This window comes from Pollicipes pollicipes, unplaced genomic scaffold (assembly GCF_011947565.3).
Source record: "Pollicipes pollicipes isolate AB1234 unplaced genomic scaffold, Ppol_2.1 Scaffold_6686;HRSCAF=7923_pilon_pilon_pilon, whole genome shotgun sequence".
NCBI lineage: Eukaryota > Metazoa > Arthropoda > Thecostraca > Pollicipedomorpha > Pollicipedidae > Pollicipes > Pollicipes pollicipes.
Window position 1 is genome coordinate 15,044,445 of NW_023596921.1, and position 25,850 is coordinate 15,070,294.

The 25,850-nt window shown below is 54.1% G+C and overlaps 1 protein-coding gene across 1 annotated transcript in view; it reads right to left on the reverse strand.

Moving 5' to 3' along the window:
* The window catches only part of LOC119107721 (filamin-A), a 106,964-nt gene extending 83,285 nt beyond the window's left edge, over positions 1-23,679 (reverse strand). Inside the window, exons 1-5 of the mRNA XM_037231264.1 lie at positions 23,378-23,679; positions 6,801-6,948; positions 6,348-6,457; positions 3,087-3,184; positions 1,640-1,767 (exon numbers count right to left, since the gene is read on the reverse strand). Of these exons, the coding sequence (XP_037087159.1) occupies positions 1,640-1,767; positions 3,087-3,184; positions 6,348-6,457; positions 6,801-6,948; positions 23,378-23,669 (776 nt within the window). The 5' untranslated portion in view covers positions 23,670-23,679. The remainder of the gene's footprint in view (positions 1-1,639; positions 1,768-3,086; positions 3,185-6,347; positions 6,458-6,800; positions 6,949-23,377) is intronic.
* Between the last annotated feature and the right edge of the window lie 2,171 nt (positions 23,680-25,850).

The window sequence follows — 25,850 nt, forward strand, 5'->3', positions numbered from 1 at the left end:
TCTTACCGTCGCTGCGAATCGGTGAAGACTAAACGCATGCGAAAATATGGCCCACACACATTGCAAGATTAGCCGATATTGTCTTTTTCGCCCATGACAATGCAATCGCCTAAGATGTGACAGTTGGGTTATTGGCAACCGAACGGGAAGTTTAGCTGCAATGGTAGGGGTTCACATATCCTCTTCCGTTGTCATTATTTGATATCTGGCATTAAACACGTCCGAAATACGAGCAAACCGATGGTTTTCACTTGAACGTGTTTCCACTAGCTGGACACAGCGAGTCATAGTTCTATCAATATGATCGTCCACTTCGTTCTCAGTCGACATGCGTTGCTTCCGCCTCACTGCGACTACGAGCCGTGGAGATCTGGGCCCAGTTTTGACCTTGAGTGCTATGCAGCTTGATGGGGATTAGACAACGTTTCCAAACCAGCTGCAATGTTTTAATAAAAGCTTAGTTAGCAGGTGTATTTTAACGTCTTAAAATGCATGTAACACAGCTTTTGAAGAGTTGGACGCGCTGGTGTTGAGGTTGCGTGAAACCGCGACCAGTGGTCGCAAAGGCGTTAATCTCCAGAGCGGGTCACTGTGAAGCCCGGCAGGACCGCTCCAGATAACAACTGTCCGATCGTCTAGGACGACGCTGAGTGTGGCTGGAGAGGAGCGTGGCGATCACAGACGTGATGATTGTTAAGAGGCACCACCTGACTGATCGTCACGTGCTTGATTGTTCAGTGGATGATCTGGCAGCCAAAGACAATAGGGCCAAGCACTTTCGAAAATTCAGACCAACAGTATGGTCGATATGTTGGAAAATGAACCTGTTATAAGAGTTCAGCTGACAAATGTTCACTGCGAAATATTATCGTATGGTGGTATTCGCGTATTCGTATTATTGGTATCCGCGCGTGAATTCACAAAACACGTTGATTGAAAATCAACTATTTGCGGGTGGCCCCACGCCTGTCAGCTTGGCAGCGAATTGATAAAATTTTTCGAGCTATATTTTTGGTCCCCGGATAAGAACACCCACTTTGCCACAAACGTTTCGCACATACCATACGGTATACTCGCCTATTCGAATCACGAGAGGGTGAATCGAGCACATGCCTCCTGTGGACCGAGGAGTGGGTGCAAAACCAATATACGCTGCGGTGCTGACTTACGTTGCTTGCATTCAGGGTAGGCCTTCGTTGGCAAGAAAAACCATGTTGAACAGAAAACAAAGCTTGTGACAGTGCTTTGTGGTACTGTGAAGAAGTGAAATATGCCACAAGGCGTGTCGACAGAGCGTGAACGAGAGCAAAAATGGTGGTGAGATGGAGAGAGAGAACGACAGGGGTAGGTGAAAAACAGATGCAGCGGAAGTGAGGACGACAGCGCCAGTAAGAGAAGGTGGAGGAGGATTCAGGGATAAGAAGTCAGAGAGAAAGGAAGCAGGTACTGTCACTGACAGAGAGATAGAGAGAGAAAAAAAGAAAGAGAGAGAGAGAGAGAGAGAGAGAGTGTGTGTGTGTGTGTGTGTGTGTGTGTGTGTGTGTGTGTGTGTGTGTGTGTGTGTGTGTGTGTGTGTGTGTGTGTGTGTGTGTGTGTGTGTGTGTGTGTGTGTGTGTGTGTGTGTGCGTGTGTGTCTCACCTGCCAGGGTTCGTCTTGGTGCGGATTGGCGCTCCTGATTTCAGCCTGGCGTTGGGGTACTGGGAGAGATACGTCATCATGGACAGCTCGTCCACATTCGGGTCGACCATGTCTTCGGGCCGGATCAGCTGCGGGTAGAGGGACGGGAGCTGGCCGTGACAGTGGCCGGCAGTGTCCGACTCCGTTGGCAGGTCAGTCCGGCCCGTCGTCCGGCATCTCCCCTACTCCCACCTCCCAACTTTACGTGCGGTCTGAAGACTTAACGAGCGGAGTTCTTCGTTTCGCGATATGTTTTGACAACAGTAACTCATCTGTTCGTACTGTCATGCGCCTCACCCTCCCCTTCATCGCGTTGATATCGTCCCCTACCGTCGGGCATTTTCCGTCTGTTAGCCAGGCAGAGCAAACATCAATGACCGTGGCTTTGTCAGGACCGTTCTGACACATGCACACACACACGCACACACACACACACATGCACGCACGTGCACGCACACGCACATGCACACACGCACGCACATGAACATGCACACACACACACACACGCACACACACACACACACACACACACACACACACACACACACACACACACACACACACACACACACACACACACACACACACACACACACACACACACACACACACACGCCAACGCCAATGCACACGCACACACATACGCACACACACTCGGAGGCGGCAGCCTAACAGGCTCAGGTCTCAGGTCAGTGGCCCGAGCATGCGTGGCGGCCAGGGCCACTGTCCGATGGTAACGGGCTTTCAACGATAGGCAAGGCAAAAGAGACGGTGGCCTTTCACCGATGCGTGGTGCCCAGTGATCGCTTTATCGCACGGAACTGTGAGTCTGATTGACGTGGACCAAGAATGTTTTGGAAACTTTCAATTTTTAGTCAGCTGTCTTTCAAGAATATTTTCGGACTAAAGTCAAACAAGCCACCGGATGTCTGCCGTCAAATTGTTTCGATACACTGTAAAGGAGGCAATCCGTGGAGGCGAGCAGTATTCAGCAGTTATAGGGGGGGGGGGAACCACCACACGCAGACAGGTGGTTCAATGACCTTATTCCATGCTCACAACGGGCGTGCGATGAAGACATTCAGGTTCAGATTTAGACAGTGATTATGGTTACCCGCAATTCGCTCACGGCTATCACAGCTTCTCGTCTAAATGCAAAGATTTTAACAGGAAATGCGCCGTCACCTCAGACAACGCCCACCCACAGCCACTCCGTAGCATGGTCATCATCATATAAAATTCATCCCGGTTGGGAACACACACGGCAGTCCGACGCAGACGCCACGTCGAACAGGTGCCACCCCAGGTGGCTACTAAGCAGAGGAGCAGGGACCCACAGCAGCCCGGCCGGCAGCGCGCTGTACAGTGAGGGACCCCGGGATGTCCCATTAGCGTGATATCTACAGACCTGAGGTACGCTCAGCCAGTCATCGGCCAGAGCCATGGCTTCGGAGGCGTTCTTCAGGGCCTCGTCAGACCTCCAGTCGGACCAGTCTGGACACAGGCCTGCCGGAGGTGGAGCACGCAAGGTCTTTGACGATCGTTAGTAGAAAGTGAGCGTGGGAGAATCAGAGAACCTGATTCGGATAATCAGAGTCAGAGGATCAGAATCAGATAGTCGGAATCAGATAATCAGAATTAGACTCAAATAATCAGAATCAGCATTAATAATCAGAATCAGAATCAAATAATCAGAATCAGAATGAAATAATCAGAATCAGAATCAAATAGTCAGAAGCATACTCAGAGAGTCAGACAATCAGAGAGTCAGACAATCAGAGGGTCCGACAATCAGAGAGTCAGGCAACCAGAGAGTCAGACAATCAGAATAATCAGATAATCAGAATCAGATAATCGGAATCAGAGAAATTGAAGGCAGATGATGGGGGAAACGGAACATTAAGCCAGTCTGTGCAGTGTACACCAATGTCAAATACTTCTCGCACCTCCTATGTTTTGCTTTCTCAACGATCATACCAACTGCATGCATATGTCTATGTTTATGTCTACGCCTGTACGCCCGATAACAAGAAGCCTCCTCAGTATTCGACGGCATGGTCGTTAAAACACTAATTTAGCTCTTTCGAGCTTAAAAACTGTGGCCAACGGGTCGCGTATTTGGTATCGTGCAACCAATATGTATTCGCTGCCCTTGGAGTTGTTAAGATGAGCTGCACAATATGCACTATTGTGATAAGGGATTATAGTGATCAGTATATTGAGCTGATTTGATATTGGGTGAGCACACTGCAATGGGCTCACACACGTGCAGGATAATGTAGTGGTTAACGCGTCTGCATCAACCACCGCGCTTCTGAGATACCAGGGGTACGGGGTTCAGTTTCCCGCAGTATCCGCCCTCTATGCCAGGTCTGAGAACGCTGACGCCATATAGCAGCTTAGCAGCTTTGTACGTTGCACAGCTCCAATGTTGGCGACACACACGGGCAGTAAGAGGATCTTAACCCTTATCATGTGATGATGGGAGGACGTGGGCGTGGGTACCGGATGTGGTGGAGCTCTGGTATGTAAGGGGATCTTAACCCTTATCATGTGATGGTGGGAGGATGTGGGCGTAGGTACCGGATGTGGTGGAGCTTTGGTATGTCACGCGCGGAGAAACGTGCTTTAATTTACTGTACCTTTCAAGGCGGATGGAACACTCAGAATATTCGTTGCAATGGTTGAAAGATACCAGCCTTTCAGTAGATGTGTATATACGCAATAGCGTAAGATTAAACACGAAACAAGTCGAGACAGGAGCTACCCGTTCACCAAAGGCAGTCGTGAACTCTTGACATCTGCAATCGCAGACAGTTCTTGGCTTTTGCGCTGGAGGCACCGCCAAAACTTGGACAGATATTGTGAAAGCATCACTTGAAAGTGAGCTCGGGTATCATCACAGTTATGAACTAAGCTTTAGGACGGCTGTGTTTGGGTGGGACAGAAATGGTGCCATTATGGGAGTGCCACAGTGGCTGATACGCGGAGCGATTCTCCTGAGACGCATAATGGCGTCGCGCGTGGGACGTTACACGTACGTCATATGTGACAACTGGCGCTTGCTCGCGAGATACGTCAACGGTAACCAAGGGAGCGGCTCCTTGTACGTGCATTTGTGTTAATTAACAGTGTAGATTGTGAAAAATACAGCTAGAGACAGACGCACAGAAACCGTATTTGCACACATCACGCAAAATGTTTGAAAACATTTTACATTCTTTGGAGCATCATGTCTGAATGATCATGACATAACACGTTTTAGGAGCCTTGGCTTTTGTTGGAGAACAGACGGCTCGCTTGTGTTGAATAAACAGCCTAGCTAAAAGTAACCTTGTCGAGTTTATCAGTTGACATATTGCCAATCCTACATAGTCGAAACCAGTTGAAATAAATAAGACCATTGCGTGAAATTTTCTCATCATCCTCAGCAAGAGCTGACAATCTAACCCTTCTTCTCGAGCACATGGGAGCCCTCGTTTGCGCTCGTTTTCCCACGTGACTATGAGAGCACACACCTGCTGGATCCCTGTGCATGCCCTCTCGCAGTACGCATGCCTGCCTGAGCAGCGGACGTCACTCCGTAGGAGTCGGGTATCTCCGCAGTCACGTGCCGCCGCCCGGCCGACGGCACCCGTTATCTCAGCGTCGTGTGTGCTGGGCTCGATCGAGTATCTGATCAGAGATTGAGCCGTGCAAAATGGGCGGCCCCCGCAGCGTGGGCTGTCGCTGGTTCCTGAGCCATTTGGTAACAGACCATCAACGGCCCGTGGGCGGCCGGCGGAAGGTGAGATCGACACCAAGGCGGCTTCGTATTTGGGCGGATATGTATGATGCCATCGCATACGCGACCCGAGCAATTGGTTTCATGCCACTTTCTCAGTTGAAGTCACACTGGCCTACCGACTTGGGGCTATACTGCACCACTGACCTGGAATCACATTGCACCACTGATCTGGAGTCACGCTGCATCACTGACCTAGAGCAACACTCCACCACTGACCTGGAGTCACACTGCACCACTGACCTGGAGTCACACTGCTCCACTGACTGCGAGTCACACTGCACCACTGGCCTGGATTCACACCGCACCACCGACCTAGAGCCACACTGCACCCCTGACCTGAAGCCGCACTGCACCACTGGCCTGGAGCTACTGGCCACTAGCCTGGAGGCACACTGCACCACCGCCCTCTGGCCTGGAGTCACACTACACCACTGACCTGGAGTCACACTGCTCCACTGGCTCCGAGTCACACTGCACCATTGGCCTGGATTCACACCGCACCACTGACCTAGGGTCGCACTGCACCACTGACCTAGAGTCACACTGCGCCCCTGACTTGAAGCCGCACTGCACCACCGGCCTGGAGCCACACTGCACCACTGGCCTCTGGCCTGGAGTCACACTACACCACTGATCGGGAGCCACAATGCACCACTGGCCTCTGGCTTGAAGTCACACTCCACCACTGACCTGGAACCACATTGCACCACTGGCCTGGAGCCACACTGCACCACTGACCTGGAGTCACGCTGCACCACTGACCTGGGGTCACACTGCACCACTGACCTGGAGGCACACTGCACCACTGACCTGGAGTCACACTGCACCACTGACCTGGGGTCACACTGCACCACTGACCTGGAGTCACACTGCATCACTGACCTGGAGCACAGCCGTCCACCAGGGCTCCGATGGCCTTGCCGTCGCGCCAGTCAGAGGTGAAGTTGCTGACGGGCACCTGCGGCATCTTGGCCCCCACCCAGTTCAGCAGCCTGTGGACGCAGGGCAGGCTGTCACGGCCTCAACCGACGCTGTAGCAGCGACTCGGAGTCTGCTGACTGCAGGCCTGTACAATCGCACCAAGTACGATAAGATGTGAACGAGCCTTACATTTTATGGAGGTCTTACGTAGCGTATTTTCCTGGCAGGCTTAAATGCTTTCATTTTAATACTTTACCCGAAAGATGCGCGTAGCAGCTGACACATGGGTGAGCTCCTCTTTAGCTCCATTTCCACGGCTCTCCTCCATGTATTAGCTGCCAGGTGTATGGGTACGAGCGCGGATAGGTCATAGGCATGTTGATTAGTGTCCATACAGGCATCATCACCACTGACCTCTGTTTGGGAGTGGGCCCTTTGTCCTCGCCGTTGTCCAGGTCGTCGTCGCCTTCCCAGATGGGCATGGAGATGCTGTAGTGAAGGATGAGCGTCCATATCAGGCCCAGGATCAGCTTCAGCTGGCAGTCCACGATGTGGGCGGAGTCTGCGGAGGGTCGGGTCAATATCAGGCCCGGGATCAGCTTCAGCTGACAGTCCACGATGTGGGCGGAGTCTGCGGAGGGTCAGGTCAGTAGCAGGCCCAGGATCAGCTTCAGCGGGCAGTCCACGATGTGGACGGAGTCTGCGGAGGGTCAGGTCAAAACAGTATGTCAAATCAGCAACGCAGATGAGGTCAATAAGGAAGATCAGGTCAGTAAGACGGGTCATGCCAATAGGTAAGGGAAGGTCAGGTCCGGTCACTGGGGCGGGTCGGCGTCTCTGGGTATGACAGGTCATTGGGTATGTCAGGTCAGTAGGATACTTTAAGTAACGGCAGAAGGTCGAGTCGATAACATTCTCTATGTCGTGCAAATCATCCCGCGTGCATTGTTTTGATGGCTCGACATAGCAACCAATTTTAGAGGTTTGCCATTAAGAAAAGGTTCGCAGCTTGGTGCACAAATGACAGACTGATGCTGGCACGGAATGGACATCACGCCGTAAAAATATTATTTCCCTCCTCCAGCTTACGCGTCGTATTGTTGACCTCTGCTAAAATCACCGCTGTCTCAACAGCTCGTTCTATGCATTGCATTGCAAACACAGCCTCGCCGAGAACGTCGAGGTATTTGAGCGGCTAAACAAATGGCTGTCAGACCATTTTTCCTTGATAAGCACCGCTGTCAAGCGTAGCATGACCGCTGGGTCATCCGAGCCCTCTCGCGGAGCATGACCGCTGGGTCATGTGAGACCTCCCGCGGAGCATGGCCGCTGGGTCATGTGAGTCCTGCCGCGGAGCATGACCGCTGGTTCATGTGAGTCCTCCCGCGGAGCATGACCGCCGGGTCATGTGAGACCTCCCGCGGAGCATGGCCGCTGGGTCATGTGAGTCCTGCCGCGGAGCATGACCGCTGGGTCATGTGAGACCTCCCGCGGAGCATGACCGCTGGGTCATGCGTGTCCTGCCGCGGAGCATGACCGCTGGGTCATTTGAGACCTTCCGCGGAGCATGACCGCTGGGTCATGCGAGTCCTCCCGCGGAGCATGACCGCGGTTTTCGCGGAGGATAACCGCCGGTTCATACTCCGCAAGGCATGACCCCGTGGTTATGCTTCAAATTCAACGTACCACAGATTTGTGTGCCTCCTTCTTCCGTCCTGCCCTCAAATCGTTCGCAATCATTAATCCTAGCCGGCATGCGTCTGCAGCGATTTGTACCGCAAATACCAGAGCAAAGTTAGCAGCCGGTCGTCGGTGGAAGTGAGGGGCGGCCGGCTCCGCCTTCCCCCTCCCCCGGTGAGTGGTGCCGGCCGGTGACAGGTCGCCGGTCCGCGGGCGGCCGCCTGTCAGCGAGCGGAGCTCACTCATCTGCCGCCAACCACACAGCCGTGCGCCAGCTGCCGGCCGGGTGGGGGGCGGGCCGGTGTCACCGCGGACCGGCACCACACGGCGACGGACCGGCACCAACCGGCGATGGACTGGCACCGCCCGGTGACGGACCGGCGACACCCGGCGACGGGCTGGCACCGCCCGGTGACGGACCGGCGACACCCGGCGACGGACCGGCGACACCCGGCGACGGGCTGGCACCGCCCGGTGACGGACCGGCAGCACCCGGCGACGGGCTGGCACCGCCCGGTGACGGACCGGCGACACCCGGCGAAGGACCGGCACCGTCCGGCGACGGACCGGCACCAACCGGCGATGGACCGGCAACACCTGGTGACGGACCGGCACCGCCCGGCGGTGGACCGGCACAACTCGGCGATGGACCGGTACCACACGGAGATGGACAGACATAGACCCCACCACCCGGCGACGGGCTGCCGCAGGTCCGTGGTCGTCTTGCGAAAATTCCACAACCGTTCCGCGAGTGCCGAGCAGGTCTGCTATACAACTGGCCTGCGGCAGTCCGGCAGAGATCCCACCAGTCGCATTAACGATTCCACAGTCCTACGCCATAAAGCCCTCCCAAGCTAGGGACTTTTCTTCCCAGTCAATGGTCTTGGTCTTTTCAGTCAATGGTCCTGGTCTTTTCAGTCAATGCCAATACGGACAATGCAAGATTTTCAGAAAGTTGATGGTTTGGTCTCCCTGGCACGCCTAATTCCCACGCCCTTGCCGAAGGTTCCACAAATGTCCCGTCAATGCCAGCAATTGTCCAGTAAAGGTTCCACACCATTGTCCCGCAAATGTTTGACAAGCAAACGTCCTAGCCGTGTCACAAATTGCCAAGTTGTACCACGCAAGCACCAAGGTGTTTCACGACGGTCCTACGCAACACAACGGCGTCAGTCCGGGTATTTTGTAACGAACTTTCCGACGGCTGTCCCACCACCTACCCACGTTTACCAACTTCTTATCTTAGGTCCGAATGGCCCCACTGCATTGTCACATAAGTCCCACGTCACGCAATAGCCCTACTGCACTCTTACACGCTGTTAAAGTCTTTTTGACCGGCGTCTTGAGAAAATTCGTCATCTATGTTTCCTTGGTTCATCACAGTCTCTCGCGGTCGGCGGGGCACCGCTGAGATAGCAGCTTAGCGCTGAACACCAGACTCGTATACCTCAGCGTACGAGCAGAGCTCGTCTGCCGGTAGGACTCCCCCCCCCCCCCCCCCCTCCCCCTTCCCCGACCGGTAGGCGGTGTGGGAGCCGAGACAGCGTTACAGCTCAGGCTTGTGGCTTGAGGCTTGTGGTAGCCGGTCGGGAGAAGTGCCGAGCTCGCGCCGAGGAGCCCTCCGGTCCGGAGAAGTGCCGAGCTCGCGCCGGGGAGCCCTCCGGTCGGGAAAAGTGCCAAGACCGGGCGTCGCAGCCGTTACCCGTCCCAGCCAGTGAACGGGATGTGTCCCTCAGATCCGACTTGAGTCATTTAGACCATCGTCTCGGAGTAATCGAATCCGAGAAAAGCTTGGTCGACAAAGCTCTCAGCACGCCCTACCATCCAGCAGCGTCACCAACGCAGCGCCAGACATTCGTCGTACCTCGGTCGGCAGTTTATTAGCCGTAAAACTGTGAAACGGCGACGTGCGACCACCAGTACGAGACAGTCTGAGAACCTGAGGAGCGTTCGAGAAGAGGCGCTCGCTGTACGGGGGAGTGCACGCATGTCCTACTTCTCGCGTGGTTGTGGCATCCGCTGAGTATTCACTGGGTGAAAGTGGGACCCACGGGACCTCCTCCCACGCTTGACAGTGAGACTCACGGGATCTTCTCTCACACTTGACAGTGGGACCCACGAGATCTCCTCTCACGCTTGACAATGGGACCCACGGGATCTCATCTCTCGCGTGACAGTGTGACCCACGGGACCTCCCCTCACACGTGGCAGTGGAACTCACGGGGTCTCCTCTCACACGTGGATGTGGGACCTCCGGGGACCTCCTTTCACGTGTGTGCGGAAATGCTCGCGGACAATCCCCGCGCCGGTGGGTTGGCGACCAGACAATCCCCGCGCCGCAGAGTTGGCGACCAGACAATCCCCGCGCCGCAGAGTTGGCGACCTGACAATCCCCGCGCCCGTGAGTTGGCGACCAGACAATCCCCGCGCCGCAGAGTTGGCGACCAGACAATCCCCGCGCTGCAGAATTGGCGACCAGAGAATCCCCTCGCCACAGAGTTGGCGACCAGACAATCCCCGCGCCGCAGAGTTGGCGACCAGACAATCCCCACGCCGCGGAGTTGGCGACCAGACAGTCCCCGCGCTGCAGAGCTGGCAACCAGACAATCTCCGCGCCGCAGAGTTGGCAACCAGACAGAAGGCAGCGTTGCTGGCGCATGGACTGGACGTTTTCCCATGGGGCGTAGGCAGTGACCAGCGGCGGACCGACCTATGCAAAAGAGTGCATTTTGCACCGGTAACGCTGCAGCGACACCGAACCTCTTGGTCTGCGCGCGCGCGTGTGTGTGTGTGTGTGTGTGTGTGTAAGCTGTGAGCGACCAGACGTTCCGGCCGTGTTGCCGCGGTGACGACAGGCTGCTTGACCGGGCATCCCGCCGCCGTCTGCCCTGTCACCGACGCCGCCAGGAGGGCTGGCAGCGCTGGAGCGACAGTGTGGCCTCCACCGCGGCAGTGGAGGCGCCCGCCCGGCCGCCGACGCCGCCGCGCCCGCCCCACCCTGCCGCAGCATCGCGCAAATGTCAGCGCTGATGGAGAGCCTGTGCGCCCGGTGTGAACACCAACCACAGTGAGTTAGAGTTCGAGCAGGAGGTTGTGGCGCGGCCGCACAGAAGTGGGTTCGGGAGTGAGCCACAAAGCTCCTGTGCTTGTGGCAAAAGCAGGACGAACAGGGTCGAGTTGCAGTGACTATTATAACGTGTTCTGTAGGGGTGAAAAAATAATAAGCACTCTCGATTTCATTGGTTAACTAAAGTGCATGTCCTGGAAAGGCAGCTCTAAGCCGGCCACCATCGGCGTGACGGAACCGTGGGTGCCACACCCCGCATCAGGAGCCTGAGAACCATGGGTGGCACGCCCCACATCAGGAGCCTGAGAACCATGGGTAGCACGCCCCACATCAGAAGTCTGAGAACCATGGGTGGCACACCCCACATCAGGAGCCTGAGAACCATGGGTGGCACACCGCATATCAGGAGCCTGAGCATCATGGGTGGCACATCCCACATCAGAAGCCTGAGAACAATAGGTATCACCCCCATAGCAGGAGCCTGAGAACCATGGATACCACACCCCGCATCAGGAGCCTGAGAACAATGGTGTCTGTGGTAAAAAAGGAAACTGCTTGGGCAGGTAGGATGTTTCTCTAAGGTATAAAAGAGCCGTATTGTAATTAGTGACGAGTGTCACATACGTATATCGCTCATATTTCAGCTTCAGTCGCTCTGTTATCGATCCCCATCTTATTTGCTTCATCAGCCAACATCAACTAGGTCTTTGGTAATGATTCGTGTTATGCAAGCCCATAAATCCAGTGTCCGTTTGAATGTCAACAATTTCGGCCTATTTAAGTCTTTCTGATGCCCTCAAAAACCTCTGAAAAGTTGTTGCTATTGAACTTGACTTTTACACCGCCAGCGATAATCCTATTTTATCCTTTCCAATATGCATATCAACGGTGTCACTTTACGGAGAACGCCTATTTGACAGCGCCGCCCGAATTTACAACAAAAATCGATGAACGTCCCAAACGAAGCTTTTGCGTTGCGCCGTTAACGACGTTTTATTTGAATAAAGCGTTTGACAGATTTGGCCGGATATCCTGGAGAGACTGGAGTGGCGTGGCGGGCAGTCAGCGCGTTTTCGGGGATGCCTGCGTGAGGCTAAACAGGCGGTGAGAGGCGGTTCCTCTGCCCCACTCCCTTTGAGCCGCAGGGTAGCGCACGGATCTATCGTCAGACCACCGTGTCTCGTATCGTCATTAACAACCGCACTCCTCGCTCACAAAACAAACGTTCCTCGCCCGCCTTGCCTACGCTCATGACAGCCAGATCCTCACCCACTGCTCTCCCATACTGTCGATCACCTCAAGGTGCTAGTTGAGTAGTCCATCCTCCAACTCCGAAATTAAGTTGGTTTCAAGCCAGTGCTTTAAAGATGAGTCCTCACAAGACATGCTTTGCTATCTTAGGCACTGCATTATCCAGAAAAAGCTAAAATGATTGCAGATGCCACGGTCCATCTCCACAATATATCAACAAAAAATGTTTCCGTGTTTCTCTCGACAAGAAAACATGCCACCAAATTCTGCCGTTGCCCGAGAATTGCACTATCGGATAGTAGGGGTAGGTAGGTAGGTGGGTAGGTAGGGCTCACATGACAAGCACTGCTTAGTGTGAGCTTTAGTCCCGAAAATTTGTACATTCGAACTATTCGGATGAAATATTCAACAACATATACTTTACTGTATTATCCTGTGGTCTGTTATATTTTGCATTAAAGGGGTGTTTAACGTTTATATAGGGTTTTTGATCGAAATAGCTATCTAGAACACCATTCGGTGTTGTTCACAACCTTCCCTTGTAAGGACCTAAGTCCCTCCAGGTTTCAAGTTACACGTCCGCAAATATATGGAAAGGTATCCCAGCGAGAGTATTTCCAAGTCGCCTTGGCATTCATGACGTCATAATAGCGTCCTTCCAATACTGCCACTCCATAAGCCATGCGGAGATCAAGGCCAGGGAATGTGTTATCGTCGGGGCGTTTATATTTCACACTCGTGAGCGGAATTTCCAGGTAAACCGGCCGTCAATAGGCTTTCAATTAATGTTCAGCGAGATATGGTGACGTAATCAAACCATGACGCATCGAGGAGCGCAATTACTAAACAGAGAATTGTGCTGCCTGGAACAGTCCTTTCTTTGTAAAAAGTATGCGAATAGTTACAAGTGAGCTTGTTTCATCATGTCGGACGGTAGCCTTAATATCTGCAAATGTTCCCTTTACACTCAAAGATTCTCTTTATACGCGCCCGGGTGGGCGGGGTCAGTTTGCTCCTCCAAAGGTTTTTTGCAGAATAATTTCCGAACAGTGTGGCGTAGCCGCGCCAAATTTTGAAGAGCTGTGGACTGTTTAGTAGCAGGTTGCTTGGTATCACAAATTTAGATGTAGCTTTGAAGGTTGCTGACCTATGGCTGGTCAAAGTCAGGCCATGCATTCAGCGAAGACGATTTCTAAGGGATCGTTCAGTCTGATGCAACGACGGAGCGCTAGACGAAGCCATACATTTCTTAGCTAGTTTTTAGGCAACAAAACAATTGCTTGAACAAATTTCTTTCGACCTAAGGCCAGATATGAAGGTCAGATTAAGGTCAAAACCAGCCTGTTTTATTACTCAAGCGCTTGCCGTCTGGGGACGTTTTTGGTGCTCATTTCGAATAAATTAATTACAGGAACGCATGATATATCTTCCGTGGATTTCCCAAGGTCAGCACAGGTAACTGACCTAAAATGACCAGACCAACATTTTATTCTTAGGAGTAAACTGCCTAACGTAACCTTTGACGTTTATTCAAATGCAAAACTCCGGGCAGTCTTGTATGATTTTGGTCACCACGACCTGCCAAAAGTCCGATAGGGTCACTGACCTTAAATGAGCACCAATGACCTCATGCTTAGAACAAGTATCTAGGTTCTGGGCGCACTTTGGGCGCCAATGTGGAGTTTGACCTTGTTTAGCCTTATTTGACCCGAAGGTCACGACCTAAAAACCCTAATTTTTGACACAAGTGAGTTAATTTACAGGCTAGCACACCTTGTGAATTTGGCGTCACTAGCTCCCAGGGTGTCTGAGATCTCAGGGGGGTCAAAACAACCCCCGCTTACCCGAGCGAAGGGTATCTAACCGGCCACCCGGGCGCGTGTTAGTTATTCAGGCGTTTGTTGGACGGGATTCTTGACATCCACTGGATGAATAGATCTTGGCAAACACCTATGACTGCGACCATAACTTGGACCATCCATGCGATGTTAATCGGAAATCATTGGGAAATTACGACGCGTGATTAAGCCTGACCCACATAATGTTCAGCGGGCAGCTCATTTTCATTGACTTAGATGCCATTTCTCTTAATCACCGGCCAAAATGTGAATTTATTGTGTTATATTTGTTGGATATTGTTGCCTGGTGCTGCCTCAGCCTCCTCCGACCTGCCGCGCCCGCCTGAGCCGGCCGATTTGTGAGGCGGTGCCCGTCCGCCGACGCCGCCCTCTCCTACGACCTGCCAGGCCGGCCTGAGCTGACACCAACCGACCAACGACGGCCTGGCGCGCGCGGCAGCCCCGCCCTTCCAGCTCAGCTGAACACGCGCTGTTGACCCACCCGGCTATCGATGGCCGGCCAGCTGGGTCCGGCGTCCTTTGAGGTCAGCAGAGGTCAGCGCAGCTGAACTCGACGTCGTCTGCGGCGGGGCGTGCCCCCGCCGACACCACGTGGTCTTCATACGCTTACGCCTCAGGCGTTTGTTGCACCTGCCTCTCCACATGGCGTGCGGTAGCTGGCCCAATTGCGACAAAGCTTCGTGCTAATTGACGGCCCGACGAGCCGAATTAAATGACAGCACTTCTCAGCATGTGTCCTGACACCGACAACGCGATCTGGATCGGGGCCTTAACAGGCGCTCTGGAACTGGGGCGATCTGGATCGGGGCCTTAACAGGTTGGCCGGTTGGATGCCCTCCGCTCGGGTGGGGGTCAATTTGACTCCCCTGAGATCTCAGGAACTAAGAGAGCTAGAGACATTAAATTCACAGGGTGTGTTAGCCTGAAGGTTAACTCACTTAGATCAAAGTTTAAGCCTCCTAGGTCAGGACATTCGGGTCAGATGTGATCAAGCAAGGCTAAACTCCAAGTTGGTCTCCAAAGTGTCCTTAAAACCTAGACACCTCTTTTATGTAAAACTGCACATGCTCATTCAAGGTCAGTGCCTTTTAACCTTTCAAAGGTCATGGTGACCAAAATCATAGAGGACTGCTTTGAATTTTGCATTTGAATAAGCGACAAAGAATAAGATAGGTAGTATGTTCCTAAAAACAAAATGCTGGCCTGGGTCATTTTAGGTCAGCAAACTATTATAACCTATAAGAAGTCCATGGAAGATGTCTAGTACGGTTTCTGTCATCAAAAAATTCGAGATGAACACCAGGAACTGCTCCACACAGCAAGCCCTACAGTAATAAAACAGCCTAGTCTTGACCTTGGTTTGACCTTCGTACCTGACCCTAGGTCAAAGAAATTTGGTCATTCAATTGTTGTGTTGCTTAAGAAAGTATCTCAGCGATGTATGACTTCGTTTAACGCCCCGTTGTTCAATCAGATTGAACGATTCCTTGGAAATTTACTTCGCTGAATCCATGGCCCAACTTTGACCTGTCGGGGGTCAGCAACCCTACAAGGTCTAGCGATCAGCGATCCAATCTTTGATACCACACGATCCTCTTTTCAAATGTCTACAGCTATGCAACATTTGGCGCGGCTACGTCACTCGGTTCTGAAACCATTCCGGAAAACCCCTCGGGGGTCAATTTGACGCCCTAACCGAGCGCGTGTTAAGGAGACGCGATGCTCGTGTTCTAACCTAAGCGCTGGTTGATCTCGTCATGAGAGATGGGTGGAGTCTGTTTGACTACAAGAACGTCGACGCACCCGAACGCCGCAAACCGTTTCACCAGCCGTCTACATCACACTTTCTGTCTGTGCGTTTTCATTCCAGGGACTGGAGCTGTGGCGGCATACCAGCCTGGTGTGAGCGTTACCACCGGGCAAGGGCCCTGTATACCACACCAGCCTGTTACCGTGTGCCTGGTCCGCTGTCGGACGTGCAGACCGGCTGTGTGCCGCTGGACCTGTTGCCTCAGTCCCAGCGGGGTCAGGTGTCACCGTTCGCTCGCTTTTTGCTGCCAGGCAGGCCGTTGGTTCGCGATGCAAACAGGGTCTCGGGAAAACGTGACCGAACCGTTCGGTGAAGGGTTCGGTTTCAAGCGATCGCTTTTGAGGGCGGCCAGCGTGGCGTAGCAGCTCACCCCCACCCCCTCTCTCCCTCCCTCCCCTTCCCCGCACCCCGCACGCGCGCTAAACTGGGTCACGCCAGGAACGCTAACAGACCGCCCAGCGGAGCGTCGTTCGGATCAAAGTTCCGGATAATGGGTCGGCAATGCATTGGGCGGATGTCAGGCTTTTCGGCGGCGACCCTGCGTGACAAACTGCGCGAGAGGGGGGAGGGGACACGGACTGAGAGGCGGCCAGCTCCCACTCCACGTGGTCGGCGCTGGGGCGGCTCGCCGGAGATGCGTGAAAACGCCGGGCGCCGGCGGCCCCGCCGCCCGGGGAGGGGACAGCACAGGACAGACAGTGACCGACACACGGAAGGCCCGCTGACACGGCAGAGATGAGCGATAGGACACGACAGACCGTATTGGACACACGATAATCGACTAAACGGTACAAACGATGCAACAAGACTATGAATATGACAATGAAATACCGTTGTTTCTATATTGTCATCTCGTCAGCGGTGCTTCTGCGCAGCTTCACAATGTAGATGCGGAGCGCATAAAAAGACATAAATGACGCGAGAATAATTCCGTTAAAGATGCGCCCATGTATTTTACGAGATTGCTTACGCGATCACGTAAACAACATTAGCGTTGTTCTGGCCACAAATAGGACCGACGTTAGGCCCCACGGACTAAACAAGCGCGCACAGTTGAGGCCATAAAATAGGCCCGGTATCTTGTCAAGTTGTGATTGCTCCGACCTTGTCACGCCGCCTGACAGATGTACGAACAAAAACTGTTCAGCCACCTGGCTGAATATATGTCACCATCCTTTGCCGGGAAAATTCCGACGCTGACGCTTGTTCGGCGAATTAGCGACAGATAGCCTTCGTTCGAATCTCTTGTTCAGGCTTGCTCACATAAAAAGCCACGGCCTGTCGCGCTCCGTGCCGCGGCGAAGCGAGGTCAGGTGGCGTCATCACACGTTGCACAGGCTGCCGGCCGTCGGTGGCCGACTGGCGTGGACGCGCGTCAGAGGGAACCAAGAAGCCGAGTCCTCCACGTCTGGCGGGGCCTGCTTCATAACAGCCGGAGAGATCCTCAGAAGCTCGGAGCTGCGCCAGTCACCCGTGTGGGCCATCGGTGTGGTAAGCAGTGGCCAGACCTGCGCCACGGTCCCGGCTATCGGTGTGGTGAGCAGCGGCCAGACCTGCGCCACGGTCCCGGCCATCGGTGTGGTGAGCAGCGGCCAGACCTGCGCCACGGTCCCGGCCATCGGTGTGGTGAGCAGCGGCGAGACCTGCGCCACGGTCCTGGCCATCGGTGTGGTGAGCAGCGGCCACACCTGCACCACGGTCCTGGCCATCGGCTGAGGTCCCGTGATGTGATTGGTTGGTGGGGAGAGACGTTGATCTATGATCCCGGCAGCTCGTTCGCTGTTACTCCGGGTCTGACCCCTCGGCCGAGGTCAGAGCAGACTGCGGCACTATCGTCACGCAATGTGGGGGGACCAGCCTGCAAGACAGTCGGCCAACCAGGTGTAAGGGTCTTGCCTGAGAAATTGACGTGGTGCGCTGAACTGGCAAGCGGGTGTATTTTTGCCCAGATGTACATTTGGACATCTTGAATTATATAAAAAAAAAACTAAGAGACACAGAAGATGGGTGAAAGGAAAACAGGGAAAGAGGGCAAAGGAACAGACATAAGATACCTAACCTATCTCGGGAAGAGCAACACAGACTGGCCATCTAGTGAGGCCGGTTCTCTTGGCTGAAAAAAATAGCGTTTGAGCCCCATCTTAGCAAACCACGACATCTTGGCCCCCTTGCTGATGTTATTTCACTGAAATTTAGTGATATCGTTGAAAGCCACGCAAGACAGTAGAACAGTGGTGCAGTCCTGGCACGGAAGCAAACATAACACTTCACCTTGATTTCTCAGATAACTTCAGACTCGTCACATCAGAGGAATATGACCCTATTCAACTGTATGAATAACTTCAAAGATCAAAGAGGCTCCAATATTTTGTCGACCGTCAATTTTTGGTTGGGCTGGCATTCATTACGTCGCTGCTTCAGTCATGTAGCATTCATCTTGAGTGTACTCCAGTGTGCACATCATCTAGCACCCTGGGAACGACGAGCCACATCCCGCTTGGCCATTTATTATCGCATGTAGAGGGCACACAGATGCTCCTCTCCGTCGCTGCTGATGGTAATGTTCTCTCACCAATGCAATCATGGCTGGAAAGCAACTCTAAATGCTTCAGTTTTGGTGTCTCGTGGCCACATTGCCGACTATCCAGATCCGACGCTGCCTTCGGTGGTTCACGAAGCAGAATTTCATCTACATTCCGCCTCTCTTTTGACGTCTCTGGATTCCGGGTACGGTCCTCGGACACTGGGGATGTTTTTGGCGTAATACTGGATGCGATGCCCCCGTGGGAGGCGGGGAAACTGGGAGATGTTTCCACGTTTGTGCAGAGATGCAATGGCAAGCTCTCATCTCTATCGCTTCAGAAGGAATTTCACAGCGAAAGCTCTTCCGGCTATGGACACGCACGTTTCTCCCAAATACGCTGCGGCCCGGCGGCCCGAGGTAGTGTCGCTAAGGCAGGCAGTGATGCCAGTGCAGGGTCACGAGTCTTGCAGTCCGCCTTGTGATAATCACTTACAGGAGTGACCGCACCACACTCGCTCCTGCGGGTGCAAGCAGTGGGCTGCTAGCTAAATGCGAGTTTTTCATGGCATGTAAGGGCTTGCATTGTCCGTAGGATCGCATCACGCATCAGGCCATGCTAACGGCAATGCAAATACCTCATGAACACGGCCCCGCACGACAGTGGTGATTCAGCCGAGGGGCTAAAAAACTACGCAACTAGACAACCAGTTGGTGGCATAACTGATCAGAGCTGCTTATGCTCATATACCAGCGAACGCTCAGAAGTTTTAGTTCCTGCGACGGGGCATGGCACCAGTACGTCAAAGTCGCATTCCCAGCACCACATGCGGTTACGACAGGCATGCCGCTTCTGCCAGCCGCGTCAAGCCTTGGCCGCCCAGGACACATACACCCACACATACACCCACACACACATACGGCGTCGTCACGTAGAGCCGGCGTCCCAGAGGTCGACAGGCTGCCAAATACCGCACCACGTCCAGACGTTGAGCTGCAGCATCATGCCAAGCCCAGCAACCATGTCGCCTCGGCCGGTCGTCCTCGGCGGCAGCCTAGTCGTCTTTCGGGAACGTAGATGACAACAGTGAGTGGCGCGAGTCGCGCGCGGAAACATCGCTCCCCGATCGAATCTGACGATGCGCTCAACAGCACAAAGTAGAAGTGCTCACGCCATTGACACCAGCCACAATTTGAAAAACAGAAAAGACGTTCCGCCATTGAGTTCTCGGACCCGTGGAATCTGCTCAGCCTCTTAATGCCCGCTTGCAGGTGCCCCTGGCGGTCCGGCTCGGTGGCGGGCGGAGGAGCGTCGGGTGCAGTCAGACGTGAACACCGGCATCTGAAGTGCGATATGAGCCCGCCATCACGTGTTTCAGGGGAACGAGCCAGAGGAGAGCCACATCACTTCAAGCCGAAGTGGGCGATAACTGCAGCTGAGCCCGATCCACCCCGCTTATTTTCCCCTCCGCTGGTGCCAATGTCCACCCGGCGCGCTGGGTCGCCTGAAGAGGGCTGAGCGGACTTCGCGCGGAAAACCCAATCCGCGGGAAAGGCCGTCGCCGGTGGCATTTTACAACATTTGGCGCGATTGCATTGCCACATCCTCCCAATTGATTTGAGGAACAATAAGGGCACGGTCGCATTTTGCACCGATTGGTACCATATATTTGTGCTGTGACCAGACTTGTCGCCCAGGGAGCCAAACCGTAAAAGCGGGAATAGGCTGGCAACAGGGAATTATCTTCTGCATCTCCCCAATCATGCATGGCCAATGCGATGGGATTTGACAATAGTGGAACGGGCTGATGGGTATTTAGTCCGCTGATAAACTCCGCTCTGCTAAAATGCTCCAGAAATGCCTAGTTGCTACTTACCTACACTGAAAATGCGCTGGATATTTGTCGAAAAGAAAACAACACAAAGAAGGGTTAGTCGCTGTAGCACCTAGCGCATGCCCTGAGGCACCAATTATCGGTGCTAATGTCCCCCCCGTCCCTCCCCCCCCCCCCCTCCCCCCCCCTCCCCCCACACACACATTGGTCTCAAGCTGCGAATCAGAATTGAAGCCGCAAAATGTTTTTATGTTTGTTAGAATTTCAATGATAATGTGGAATCAGTTCTGGCTTACGAACGGCTGAATGTACGTAACTTTCAGAGGCTTAGTTTTTTATTCAGTTGGAGGACTTCAGACCGCCAACTAATGCTCCAGTCCCCAACGTTGGCGAGAAAGCCGACCAAATATGGGGAAAAGCCTATTTGTTGATATGTTTAGGGGTAGGATGGAATATTTTCACTGTTCACAACCCCTCCCTCAACTAACTTCATCAAACTACACCCCTGGAAGCTTTCTTAAGTGCAGATTGGTCACCAAGCTAAAAGACCGGTTTGGTGGTACTTCGTATGCGGATTACTTGTATTCTGGTGCTGCATGCAAAAAATCTGGTTTTATTCCCAGTGCAACAAGCAGTTTTGCAATTTCAGCTTTATTCTCAGCGTGTAAGCATGTGCTTGTAACTGTGGGCATATATATTAGTTATTGTACACATCTATCAATTGGTGTATCTAATTTCGAAGTTTGCGCTCTTCTATCAGAGGCCTAAACCTGACTCCTAATGATGCCAGGTTCAAGAGAGGCCGAGCTCAGGTAGCAAGCTGAGGGTCGAGCTGAGGGGCACGCGTGCGTCAAGCGTGTTTCTACTCCGCTTGACGAACTGACGCTGACTGCTTATCTGAATATGTGATGCTTACCCGCCGACTGACGCCGACTGCTTACCTTACGAGCTGACGCTTACCCGCCGACTGACGCCGACTGCTTACCTCACGAACTGACGTCGACTGCTTATCTGACGAACTGACGCCGACTGCTTACCTGACGAGCTGACGCTTACCCGCGACTGACGCCTACTGTTTACCTCACGAACTGACGCCGACTGCTCACCTGACGAGCTGACGCCGACTGCTTACCTGATGACCTGACGCCGACTGCTTACCTAATGACCTGACGCCGACTGCTTACCTGACGAACTGACGCCGACTCTTCACCCGACGAGCTGACGCCGGCTGCGTGCCTGACGGGCTGACGCTTACCCGCCGACTGACGCCTACTGCTTACCTCACGAACTGACGCCGACTGCTCACCTGACGAGCTAACGCCGACTGCTTACCTGACGAGCTGACGCCGACTGCTTACCTGACGAACTGACGCCGACTGCTCACCTGACGAGCTGACGCCGACTGCTTACCTGACGAGCTGACGCTTACCGCCGACTGACGACAACGTGATGAACAGCATATATGTCGAGGCTGACCAAATGGATCTGGTCAAGAAGCTGTTGCTGCGAGGTACATCTCGATAAGGGATTCTGGAATCAACTCCCTGTGTCCTGTTTCTTTCATTTTCCAGAATCGAGCGTTTATTTTGACGCTCTGTTGCGGGATCTTCTGAGAGCCAGCACCCATTTCTAGATTTTGCCCAGTTATGTTCCACGATATTGGACTTTTGGTGAAAACTTGTAGGAGGCTCTCTCGAGATCGAGGATCTTTTTCACAATTTTGTGAAGCCCCCTTTCGGGTTTAATGTCCTTTTCCTAATTTTGTCAGGAATATTTTGGAGTCTGAAAATCTTTGTCGGGTTAAAGGCACATGTCTGTCTGCAATGCCGCTCTCGCACTCCAGCCCATTAGAGTCGCTCTTCACACCGCGCCGCCCCGTCCCATGCCCTGCACGTGTTGGACCATCACCGCCCCTGAGGCGTCGGACCGGCCTCACTCCAGCGGCTCCCGTGACAAGGCCAGGGGGGATGAGAGCCCCTGAGCCCGGCAGGAGTCGGCTGAGGCGGCAGGTCCAATTGGAGCCGGCGGGTCGCGTGCGCCGCGCCTCATTACGAATGCGTCAGAGCTGGCGGGGCGGGGCGGAGCGGGGCGGGGCGGGCCGTCGCATTGTCGGTCGAGGGTTGGAAGTTGTAGCGCTCTGTAGCGGCCAGGCCTGGCTGCAGGCGGCTCGTGCTTGACCCGCAGATACCTGCTTGGGGGCCGCACGGTCGCCGCACGTGCACCCGACCCCGATCGATGGCCTCAGAATGTGCCACTCAGAAACGTCGCCGGGTGGTGCGGCCTGCCGGCCACCGCGCCTCCTCCCAGCTCTGTCGTCGAGGCTCGCTCTGCGGGGGCGACACACCGCCGGCACACGAAGCGGGGTGGAGGCTCAGCCCACGGGTCACAGGTAGGAAATCGACCAAAGCCAGGTCTGGTTCTGGAGCTTACCAGGCATGTTTGGTTCTGGAGCTTACCAGGCAGTCACTGAACAACTCTGGTGGCATGGATGCACGGTGACGGAGGAGCTTTATCGAGCCATTGAAATGCGCGATAAGACCGCCGTTTATCGGAGTGACCCCCTCTGTCTGAACAAACAAGCCTCGCGTGCCGCGGGAACAGAGCCCAAGTCTGCAAGGCATCGATTGCCGTCGCCTGCACCCCTCTCTCTGTGTACGTGGGCTGGCGAGAGAAGTCATTCTCGTCACTCCGGCGTTTCAGCTCGGTCCCACCGCCGACCTAAGCACCGGGTCAAACGCCGTCACGGTACCTTTCCCACAGGCTACACACACATGGGAGGTAACTGGCGCGTGCTCCACGACTCGGGGCGAGCTCGCTGCGTCCGCCCTTGCCAGACCCGCTGTCCACACACTCCACACACGACACCAGCTCCGGCCGGGTCCACCGCTCAGACGAGCATTGCGCGCCTTCGCTGGCGCCCTCGCCGACCCCGGCCCGGCGCCGGTCGCCGGCCGGCGCCGCCACTCACCGATGTTGACGATCTTGATGTGCTCGTCCCGCTCCAGGAACCGCAGCGCCACCGACACGTTCTCCAGCTTCTGCGAGCGGAAGGCCGGCCGCCGGCTGTGCTTCGGCATTCGCTTGCCGCTGAGAACCTCGATGAGCGCGATCAGGTTGAGGCCATCCTGCAGGTCCGTCTCCAGCGAGCCAATGTGACGGCTGGCCACCTTCAGGTGCTCGTTGGCCCAGCGCGTGAACGTATTCTGCTGGATGCGCTTCCACTGCGCATCCTTGGCGAGGTCGCGCTCCTCCGCCAGCATGGCCGCCTCCTCCTCCTCCGAGCCCTGACGGCGCGGACTAGCGTGGCGCGTCGCGCCCACGCCGTCAGGGTCCATGGTCGCGACGCTGGCGTCACCTGTTGGCCAGCGGGAGAAACTGTCAGCGGGCCGTGCGCGGCAGTACGCGTTTAGCCGCGACATCCACTATCACACTGGCGTATTAGTGTTTCAAAGCCCGCCGTAACGTAGGCAGGGGAGCAGATGGCAAGTGTCTCCCCCGCCCTTGGGTTCTTAAATGGCATTCAGAGGGCCCTGCGCGCCGCTTGGGGGGCCCTGAGTCACGGAGGGCCTTTATGTCAGTCCGGCACCACTAGTGCCGGACACCGAATAGTTGGTTCCTTGTCGGTCTGGCCCAACGGCCCATTTCCCAAACAGGGAAAATGCCGGGGCACTCAACTTAAATTGGTCGGGCTGCCAAGCCAATGAGGGGCCCTTTGATTCAGTCAGGGGCCTGTAATGGCTAGCAGCGGGTTCTGTGTCGACAAGGGGTCCTGAGTCGGTCAGGGGCAGTGTTCGAGGGACCGAAAAAACGGCACGAAACGTCCTTCGGGACCGACGATCAAAGGTCTGATTAAAAGGTGACAGATCTGAGGGTCTGAAATGGTGGCTGTAATTCACATTAAATATCCCATCCCTCCACCAGCATGAAAATAAGTCTGATTTCTGTAATAACTGGAGCGCCCATGTCCAGCATATTACATATGTAATGTCGCACAAGACGTGATTCGCGGCTGAAGCCTGCTCAGTCTGCTCAATTTTGACTGAGAGATAACTGAAGTCCATTTTACCCGGAAATCGTTCTCACAAACGCCAAATATGAATGACTCGGCGATTATATACTTGCTGGACCTGAACGCCTCACGGCCAGTTGGGTGGCAGTATTGAATGGCATTCATATGTCGCCGTACGTGCCTGAATAGCATCGAAATAGTCTGCACGAAATACTCTACACCTCTTTGCGGGCGTGTACCTCAAAAAGTTATGACTGAAAGTGATCTTAGGTCTAAAAAGGGCAGGGCTGTAAACCGCACCAAATAATCTTCAAAATTCCTAGTTCAGCTCAAAACCCCATGCAAATTTAGAACACTCTCTTCAACAGCCCGGTGGCTGAAATCGGGTGAATGGCTCTCTGTTCGATACTGGGACACTCACTGACGCAGGGCGCATTGTGGGCCCTCATCATAAGTAATCATATTGCCTTTAATTGGCAGAGGGCCCTGGGCAATATAAAAGGCCTTATGGCGCTCGGCGTCCTCTTCCTGTTTCTGTTCAGCAAAGGCTCCTCCAGCAGACCCTGGAACCCCTGCCGACGCAGGAGCCCCGTTAGGCTCTTACAGGAGCCCTCATTGTTGCAGGGGCCGTGATCAAAGCAAATCGCGGATTCTGGCCTCGTCGCTGCTTGGGTAATCGGCCTCTAGGGTTGAGATCGACACAGAGCTGGCTGGTATTGGTCATCTCTGGCCGAAATAGAGGCCCGCATTGTTTCAGGAGTCCCCAGTTAGTTAAAGAGACACCTTGATGGACATTTGAGGTCATGAGGCTACGGGCGGGGTCCCTAAGATGGCCTGCATGCATCCATTCGGGCCCTTCAGCCTTCTAGTCCGCCCTTGGTGGTTAGTTCCGAACTCCCTTCGGGCCCTCTTTTGGCCCTCTTTTGGTTCTTTTATGGGTCCTCCCGAACACAGCCCCGGCTGACCCGGGGTCACTTGCGCTACAGCATCCCCGCTAGGCACTGAGCGTACCTGACCGACACAGAACGCAGGGAACCCCAATGCAATGCACCTTAAACTCACGGATAGGTATGTAGGAACACAACGAGAAAGGACCAGCACGTGGCGATGTTTGGTTCAGCACCTCCACGGCCACCTCTCGGGAGATTATAGTACTACGAGAGAGTGCTGGGGTGGCAATTTTGCACGGCTAGTTTGGCAGTATCTCGGACGTCATACAAAATTGCATGACGCAACCCAACAATGGCGTACTGATGAGCATCTCTACTAAATAGAGAAATTTTGTTGTCTATAACGGTCTGTTCCACCAAAAAGCAAACCAAATGGTTATAACCGAGCTTATTTCAGCATATCTGATGTTGCCCAGACATCTTCAAAAGTAGAACTTTCCCTTTAAGCCGAATTGCAGTCTATGTGACAATTATAGGACCAC